Raw genomic sequence first — 9424 nt, forward strand, 5'->3', positions numbered from 1 at the left:
TTCTGCAGCAGTACTCGCCGTCGCCAGCCGCCCGTATAGCTAAGCTTTTTCAGCTCTCGCAACAACCGTTGGGGGACCAAAGGGCTTCGCTTGCCCTCAGGAAAATGACCAGTATCGCTCGCCTTCAACCTGCCGCAGACGGCTCTCCTCGCGAGGTGAACCTACTCCGTGCCCTTTGGATACGCCGTTTACCTGAACCTGTGCGCGCTGCCATACCCGATGTCGATAGTTTACCCATAAAGGACTTGATGACCAAAGCCGACGCCCTTATGGACAACCACTTCAAGACCTCCATCAACGCCTCCACCCCTGACGACGAGGATGCCTATTCAACGTCAACCGAAGCTGACATGAATGCCGTAGGACATACACACCTACCCCGTGACGTGCCGAAGCGGCGACAAAGCCGCCCACCACCCACCAATCGCTCGCGCCCCAACGAACGACTTCTACAGCCACTTACTACCTCCCATCCGCCACAGTTTTGCTACTACCACTTCCGATTCGGGACAACCGCGAAGAACTGTGCCAAGGATTGTCAGTGGCCAAAAAACGTGTAAGTAGGCCATCGCTTGTGGCGGTGGCCTCCCATGTTTCTAATCTTTTCTTTTTAGAGGATGCAGGAACGGGCGTGCGATTTTTGGTAGACACGGGTGCTTGTCGTTCTCTTTTGCCAAGGAAACTCTTCAAGGCACAACGTAGTCTGTCTACATCTGCCGACGTCCGCTTGGTAGCTGCCAACGGATCTGCGATACCCACCTACGGTTACAAGAGCCTCACACTATCGTTTGGAAACGGTAAATTCAATTGGAAGTTTCTCGTTGCTGACGTCACGATGCCAATCCTCGGTGCGGATTTCCTCTCTCATTTCCACCTTCTGGTCGATGTCGCCCACCGACGATTGGTCAACGCAGACTCGTACTTGTCGACACCTCTTCAACCCGCCCCCTCTAACCTCACACTCCGCATCAGCGCACTCACGGATGCCTACGCCCACCTCGTCACGTCGTACCCGGAAGTTTTCCGTCCAGAACTTCGCCAAACGCCCACGGTTCCTGCCAAGCACGGTATTTATCACCATATCAAGACGACGGGACCCCCAGTCTTCGCAAAATTCAGACGTCTGGCACCGGAACGATTGGCAGCCGCCAAAGAGACGTTCGCCGAAATGGAGAAAATGGGCCTTTGCCAAAAGGCCTCCAGCCCATGGTCGTCACCCTTACACATCGTTCTGAAGAAAGACGGGTCCCTCCGTCCGTGCGGGGATTACAGGCCCCTGAACATGCAAACAGAACCGGATCACTACCCCCTCCCAAACATTGCCGATGTAACCTCCTACCTGCACAAAGCGAAGGTTTTCTCTACGCTCGACCTCCTGAAGGGGTATTATCAGGTGCCTATGAACCCAGAAGACATCCCCAAGACCGCCATCACCACTCCGTTTGGCACATACACCTTCAATTACTCCTGTTTTGGCCTTCGTAATGCTGGGGCAACGTTTCAACGTCTCATGGATGGCATCTTAGGGGACCTCCCTTTCCTTGTGATCCGACGCTGTCCGAAAGCATTCCTCCTAAACATTCGGGGCAAAGAAGACTGGGTCTCCATTGATCTTCTGCCAGATGACCCGCCTACAGTTCACCTCTCTAGATCAGGGCGCCCTATTTAACATGTACAGTATGTCATTTTTAGGGGGGGAGCCATGTACCAACCGTGTTTCACACAATTGTACACAATTCCTTTTGTATATATTATGCTTGTATCTTTGCTCCTCCCTCGCACTAAAAAGAACCTGAATGATCATGTCTCCGGTTTTGCTCTGTATCATTGTCTGTCTCTCGAACATGTCACGTCCTGTTGCCTTGAGGTTTTGTATATAAAGCAGAGTGTTCCTTAATAAATAACTCAGTCGTTTCCAATCTGCCTTTGAGTTCACACCCTTACTCGGCACCGTCACAAATAGAACATTGAATAGTGACAATACAGATTACTAAAAACTGCTCATTAATAACAGACTTTGTGTAATATAGTCCTGTTGTTTAGTGTCAACAAAAGCCAGTGTTAACTGTGTTGAAATAATTTTGAAATACAAAGAATCCGATAATGTCAGTCACTTATTCGTATTTTATTCAGTACGTCATTGAAGCATAAATCATAACATAATAACTCTCAGATCTTTCAATGGTTGAAGAGATTCTACAAGTCAATTGAGTTTCGCTCAAAGGAGATGATTTAATCCTAATAAAAAGAACTCAATGTTTAAGGATTCCCTAAACGTTGATTTATTTTTAAGAAGAACGAAGCGAGAGACAATTATTACTATTTAATTCATTTGAACCTGGATGTAAGGACAATGCATTGATGGTAGATTTGCCGGGTGTGCACAAAAGCAAAAACAAAATTAGGTCACGATAATTTTGCCATGTCTTAAGAAGCAGTGTTCTGGGACTACCCATTATCGAAACAACATAAACTTGAGATAGCAGTGGATCATATTGGTCGTCTCTCTCTCTCTCTCTCTCTCTCTCTCTCTCTCTCTCTCTCTCTCTCTCTCTCATACACAAACAAGCTTCATAAACTAAGATGTGTTATAGCTCTATTACCATCTTAGTCATATCTGAATGATAGTTTTTTCACAAATGAATAAAAATGTTCAAACTTCTCTCTCAATTTCAATGTTTCCATTAAAGTAATTTCCTTCAAAATGGATAGGTGAATTTTCTTAACAATACAATTACATTTGATCGCATACTCTAATGATGATTTTAGTAACATCCCTTTGTTTATAATATGTTTTAATGCAGAGAACAACCCTTTTCAGATATGTTTAAAATTGCATATAATCTTCACATCATATCAACCTACCAGGCATTTTAAAGGAATGTATAAAAGATCTCTGATTTACAATTTTCCAAATCCAAACGTTGTTATTCCAACGAATGATGATTCCTGCGAAAAAGGAAGAAAACGGTCTAACGACGATTCTTTTAATATTAACTAATCTGGTCAAATATTTGAAAATTTGTCTAAAAGACCAATTCATCCAGATATTTAGTCTAAAACGGATTTGTCTAATGGACATATTACTCTAGTGTTGATTAATCTAAAATTAATGTAAAAGACAGTATGATAATATTAAAACCTAAATTGGAAACTTCTCTAATTATATAAAATAAGCAAGTACTTGTTTCATAAGTGTACATAAAAAAGTAATCTTAAATAAATAGAAATATACTGTACTTTGGGTTCAAAGTTTTACATTACGAACCAGAGCTTGTAGAAAATATAAAATATCATTATTGTTTCTCGTTCAAAACAGTTAAGATTCTCTCTTCACATTCTATTTTTTTCTTTACCCTTTCGTTAAATGTTACACTCTCCTCGAATAATGCATTCAAATAGTTTTTCCACATTCTTATGCAGATTTTGAAGTTCGCTGATCAGTTGAAAATTCCAGCAAAAGCACAACATTGTAATATCTATAACTATCGATGCCAAAATTCGACTTTATTTTGAGTCCTTGGAATATCAAGTTCTATCCTTTATTGTATTGGCCAAGGCCAGGAGAGAGAAGGTCTGCTCCTTGGAGGTCTGCTCCTTGGAGGTCTGCTCACTTCCCCCAAACCCTCCCCGTAGGCATAGATCTGTCTGCCTGCTTTCTGCGTCACCAGGTGATTTACCATAAAAAGAAGAGGGGGGGGGGGGCCATTTGATGGTGAAAATTACTACGTAATCACCATAGTTATTTAGTTCCTACCAATCTAAAATCACTAATAAGGATGCGTTTCTTCTACTGAACTGAGTTTTGTAAATGGAAAGTTTTTTGCATATTCACTTATGTTATTTATCATCAATGTAAAGTGACGAACTATTTTCCTAAACAAAGTATATCAGGGTAGCCCTAATTGTATGGGACTTTCGTATTTGAAGACTATGTCTTTGTTATAATAATGGTGTGTAATTTAGCCTCATCCATAATTAGTTAAGAAATTCGTGTTCTTATATCTTTTCGAGATTTGTATATATGTCTTGAGTAAGTGGACGTAAGTCTCGTATTTTGGTTTATATATGGCCTATCTATTTTAAGGTTGTTAATGATCCTCATACATTCCATAATTTTCATTATCGCTTATATGACATAATGATTTGCTGCACCCGTTACCTATGATGATGATGAAGTAATTTTGGTCGTCAGGGCAACAAACTGAATATCCTGGTTTTAAATGTTTATCATGAACTTCATGTCACCGCTTATGTGATCTAAGTATACTCGTTGCTTAATAATTTGAATACTTTTAATGAGCGTATAAAGATGGAAATGAATATGCTGTTTCACCTAAACACTTTGCAAACCTTAGATGTACGTCTCACATATTGCAATTGTTTTCCTCATTTCGTAATTCCTGTTTTTAGGGGAACTATTGAGAATTATTTTTTTTTCCTTTTTATTTTCCCGATGCTTATATTTGCCTCCATCAACGCAACATACATACAGCATTTCACACCGTTATATGATGGCAAATATTAAAGTCTACCTTGTTCACAAAAAAACTCTTGGAAGAAAACGGAAGTGTTTTTATTTTAGTTACTGGGCTGTAGTGCGGTGATCACTGAAAGAGTTTCTCCGCCACTGAGCTGTCTGAGGCGTCATCTCTTGCGTAGTTACCCCATGTGAGAAGCTACTCCACCTAATTAAGTTGAACCTCTCTCTCTTGGGCTTGGTACTGGCCATAATGAAGGCGGATAATAAGAGGGAGGTGGCATTTCCTAAGCTAGCAATACTATCCGTATAGTTCTCCTAACATTATGTTCGTTGAAGCAATTGATAACATGAATCCCTTCTTCTGGAATAATGTCCTGAAGTTCTAGCCATGCAGCCTTGATTCCACTGGCAGGTAAGAAGGCAAGTGTACCATCTGTAGGATATTTCAAGATATTTTTTCATCAGTACTACATAAGGCTCTTAGTAAACACGCCATTAGCAACGTTATAGGACGAGTTGTTTTTTACCATATGGGGTTGTGGTGGCCTAGTGGTAGCATCCTCGACTGGTGATTGCTAGACTGGGGTCCGAGTCTCGCTCAAATTCGTTAATTCCTACTGTTGCTGCAACCTCACTATTCTTGTAAGCTAAGGACGAGTGCGGTTGGGGAGCCTATAGGTCTAACTGCTGAGTCATCAACTGCCATTGCGTCCCAGCTTGGATTAAGAGGGGGCTTGGGTGTTGATCATATGTAATGTGGTCAGTCTCTAGGGCAGGGGTTCCCAACCTTTTTGCACTCGCGACCCAAAAATCTGAAACCCATGCGACCCCCTAATTAGGGCTTACTATCATCAGCTTAATTTTCCTTTTATTTTCTGTTAAGTTAAGGAAAGGGAAAGAAACATCTAAGAAAACATTTAAAATTGCTGTAATTATTTATTAGCAAATTAAATCATATTGGTCCAACCTGAATTCACAAAGAGAACATATATTTCTTAAAATAATATTAACATAGTTTTGAACAGCTATCCAACCCTGCTAGTGGGATGCCTGATGTTGCATTTAAGCAGCAAGCTTTGAAATTCGTGGCCGAACGTTTGTTAGAGCCAGTCTCATGTCATCTCCAACATCCAATCTGTTCCTATTCTTTGTTTTCATATTGACAAGAGTGGAAAATCCTGCTTCACAGAAGTAGGTAGAAGCAAATGGAACAAGGACACGTAAAGCTATCATGCTGATTTTGGAGTATGACTGATACATACCGCACCAGAACTGAGTCACGGATTTCACCTTCAAGAGATCACAAGCTGAAGAGTCATTCCTTAGAGACAGATATTCATCTTGGATTTCATCTGGTATGCTGGATACATCAATTTCAGTACAAAATGGGTTCCTTACCAGGGCCTCCTGTTCCTGTGAAAGCTCAGGGAAGTAACGCTTCACTTCCTTTTCTAGAGACTGAAGATGTTCGGTAATCTCATCCTTGAGGAACTGATCTTGTTGGATGTGAGACTCATCCATCACTCCACAAAGTTTTCAAACATAGCGATGTTTCCAAGATTGGTTTTCCGACGCCAGTTTTGCAGTTTGGAAACAAAGGCACGAAGACTATCTTGAAAAAGGAGAACATGTGTTTCCCTTCCTTGAAGCTTCAAATTGAGCTTGCTTAGCTGGTCAAAAATGTCGGCTACGTACGCAACCCTTTTATTCCATGCTTCATCTTCGAAGTGGACAACAAGATCTTTCCTTTCTTGAGTCTCCAGGAATGGCTTTAATTCATCTTTCATTTCAAAGATACGATCAATAACGTTTCCTTTCGACAACCAATGTACTGCTGTGTAGAAGAGAAGGATTTCGTGGTCAGCATTCATGTCTTTGCATAGTTCTTTGAATAGGCGAGTGTTGAGTGCTTTAGTCTTGATATAATTTACAATTTTGATTACAGATTCAAGCACTTCCTGCAGAGAAGCAGAGAGAGTCTTACTGGCGAGAGCATATCGGTGAATCATGCAGTGGATGCCCTTTGCTTGAGGTGCTAGCTTCTTCACTCTCGATTGGAATCCTGATTTCGATCAGAGCATAGCCGGTGCCCCATTCGTACAAACCCCACACACGTTTTCCCATTGGAGATCTTCCTCTTGGAAAAAAGTTAAAACTTTTTCCATGACATCATCAGCTTTTGTTGTGGTTTCAAGTGCACTGCAGAATAAGAATTCGTCTTTAATGTTACCTGAATTAATGTATCTCACGAAGACAAGCAACCGAGAACATGAACTTACATCTGTTGACTCATCGAGCTGAAAGGAAAACAAAGGGGAACCCTTAATTTCAGTCAAAACCTGTTCCTTCACATCCATAGACATTTTAGAAATGCGCCTCTTTATAGTATTATTTTACAGGGATACTTACTGCATCTTTTTTGCACTGGCTTCTCCGAATCTAGGGCATTGTCCTGCTTGATAGGGCAACGTTACTGCTCCTTGCATCTGCCATCCATTAGCGGCTTTTAGACCATTAGTTAAGCATCAAACGAATCATCGCTGGACCAATCGTCGTTTGACCTACTGTCCTTACAAAAAAACTAATAAAGATTTAAACCGCGTTTTACGTGAGTCAGAAACAAGTGTCAATACATTTCTGGGAACAATATTAAATTATTACTAATTTTATAAAGAATATCATTGAAACTCATATTCTGCTAAAAGGAAATGAGGAGTTGCTTATACTTATTTCAAGTCAGAGTAAGTGGCTCAGATTTCCTGGATGCTGATACCTGTATTGGCCTCCAGTACCAGATATACATAAAATAGTGGTTAGAAAATGACATTTTAATCAGAGTTTATTTCATTAATACAGTGCACAGCATATTTCTATACTTTTAAATCTTAATGGTAATGTATATAATCAGTCCATGACGTACAATTTAGCACTTTTCGTGTATGAGGACCAGAAGGGAAAGCTCTATCCCAAACATTCGATGAGAGTAAAACGAATGTAGAAAATCAACATCATGACAGTGACTTAATATGATTTCATGCATCAGAGAACAGCCAGTTATTATTGCTTTGCATGAAACTATGATGATGACTATGTTATTCTGTGTGGTAGCTCGCAGGAGGATGTCTTATATAATATTAGCGGCATATTTCGATTTATTTCAGAAGCAGGTCTACTGAAAGCTATTTAACTTTTATATGAATATTTTTGTTTTTATGGTTTCAGGTAGAATTAAATTTTATAGTTTATTTATAACAAATGATATCGGCGTCAATGACCTGCGATATAAGGATGCCAAAAACCCAGAATCCTTCATTCATAGAAAATTCGCCTGCCATTCGGAAGTATTCCCAGTGTTGTAAACATGTAAACAGCAAAGCTCTAAGAAATACAAATTTTAGTTTCTTTTGTTGATCCACATATTCCATACCTTTAGATATATAGATATATTTGCACTTATATTGGTTGCTAAGCCTAAAACTTTTCTCTCCCAAGTTTAATCCTTACACCGAAGACGTTTAAATATACTTTTGTTCCCTTTAAAGACTGGTATATAAAGTTCCCAATTTGTCTTTCTTACATTTTACAACAAAAACTTTTCACCCTATTTAATAGTCATGGGTCCTTTGGCTGGCTAAATAGAACCTTGGACCCCTTCAGTGAAGGCTCATTTTTTCCTTTACCTACGCTTACACCAAACAGCCTTTTCTTTTCTCATACACCTGACACCACTAAGATAATTGAAAAATTCTTTCTTCGTTCGAGGGTTTATTTATTTCACTGTAATTGCTCAGCGACTACTTTCCTTTTGGCAATGATAAAAACAATTTCTAGGAGAAGGACACTAAAATTAAACCTTTGTTTTCTAGTCCTGGGTAGTGCGACAACTTCTGTAGAGTGGTCTTCCGAAGTCTTGAGTTAGAGTTCTCTTGCTTGAGGGTAGGCTCCGACACACTGTTCTATGTTTCATCCTTTCCTTTTCTCAATAAGATAGCTTTCCTGTCAGAGCGTTTGTGCTTATAGTGCCCTGCTTTTCAAAGTAGCTTTTAGCCTAGCTAGTAATCATAAAATCTCTCTCTCTCTCTCTCTCTCTCACTCTCTCTCTCTCTCTCTCTCTCTCTCTCTCTCTCTCTCTCTCTCTCTCTCTCTCTCTCTCTCATTGTATAGCAATGTCGTCATGTATGTCACTTTCCTCATTAAATTACTGAATTGCCGATACACTTTCATGAGATTAAAGTTAAAATATCTGAAATTTATATGCTTGATTACATTCGATTAACGATCTTGAAATGAAAGTATAATTTAATTTGGGACACTTTCGAGCGCAGTAGTTGGAAAGGTATTTTTTTCTTTAAGTAAAATCTTTTCTTTTTAAATGTTGAATTAAAAAACAAAAAATTCCACTAAATATTTCTTATATCATAGATTGTATTTTCATTTAAGGTTGAATTTCTTAATTTATATTGATAAGCTTTGGCAATAAATTTCTCTATGCATTTAAAAACTAGAATCATATCTGAAAGGGAATATGTTGATTATAACCACAATTTTCGTAAGGAAAAACCACATGTGTATATATATATATATATATATATATATATATAATTTATATACGTATATATATATATACACACACACACATATATATATATATATATATATGTATATATATACGTATATATATATATATATATATATATATATATATATATATATATATATATATGTGTGTGTGTGTGTGTGTATATATATATATATATATATATATATATTAATATATATATATATATATATATATATATATATATATATATGTGTGTGTGTGTGTATATATATATATATATATATATATATATATATATATATATATATATATTTATATATATATATATATATATATATATATATATATATATATATATATATATATATATATATATACAC

The 9424-nt window shown here is 38.3% G+C and overlaps 2 protein-coding genes and 1 pseudogene across 2 annotated transcripts; 1 reads left to right on the plus strand and 2 right to left on the minus strand.

Annotated features, from left to right (window-relative positions):
• Positions 1-5545: 5545 nt before the first annotated feature.
• On the minus strand, positions 5546-6004 carry LOC137617556 (zinc finger BED domain-containing protein 5-like). Its single transcript, XM_068347568.1, has one exon. It carries the CDS (start codon positions 6002-6004, stop codon positions 5546-5548), a length of 459 nt encoding a protein of 152 aa, XP_068203669.1.
• LOC137617557 (protein FAM200A-like) lies at positions 6004-6846 on the minus strand. Its single transcript, XM_068347570.1, has 2 exons — positions 6763-6846; positions 6004-6441 (listed from the first exon to the last, which is right to left on the minus strand). The coding sequence occupies exons 1-2, from the start codon at positions 6844-6846 to the stop codon at positions 6004-6006; spliced, it is 522 nt and encodes a 173-aa protein (XP_068203671.1).
• A 548-nt stretch (positions 6847-7394) lies between these two features.
• The window catches only part of LOC137617558 (uncharacterized), a 46635-nt pseudogene continuing 44605 nt past the window's right edge, over positions 7395-9424 (plus strand).

This window comes from Palaemon carinicauda, chromosome 23 (assembly GCF_036898095.1).
Source record: "Palaemon carinicauda isolate YSFRI2023 chromosome 23, ASM3689809v2, whole genome shotgun sequence".
NCBI lineage: Eukaryota > Metazoa > Arthropoda > Malacostraca > Decapoda > Palaemonidae > Palaemon > Palaemon carinicauda.

Coding starts and splice junctions, on each gene's coding strand:
- LOC137617556 (XM_068347568.1), bottom strand. CDS start 6,004: ATGGATGAGTCTCACATCCAACAAGATCAGTTCCTCAAGGATGAGATT.
- LOC137617557 (XM_068347570.1), bottom strand. CDS start 6,846: ATGTCTATGGATGTGAAGGAACAGGTTTTGACTGAAATTAAGGGTTCC. Junction 6,442..6,762: donor AGCTCGATGAGTCAACAGAT/GTAAGTTCATGT, acceptor GCTTCTCTGCAG/GAAGTGCTTGAATCTGTAAT.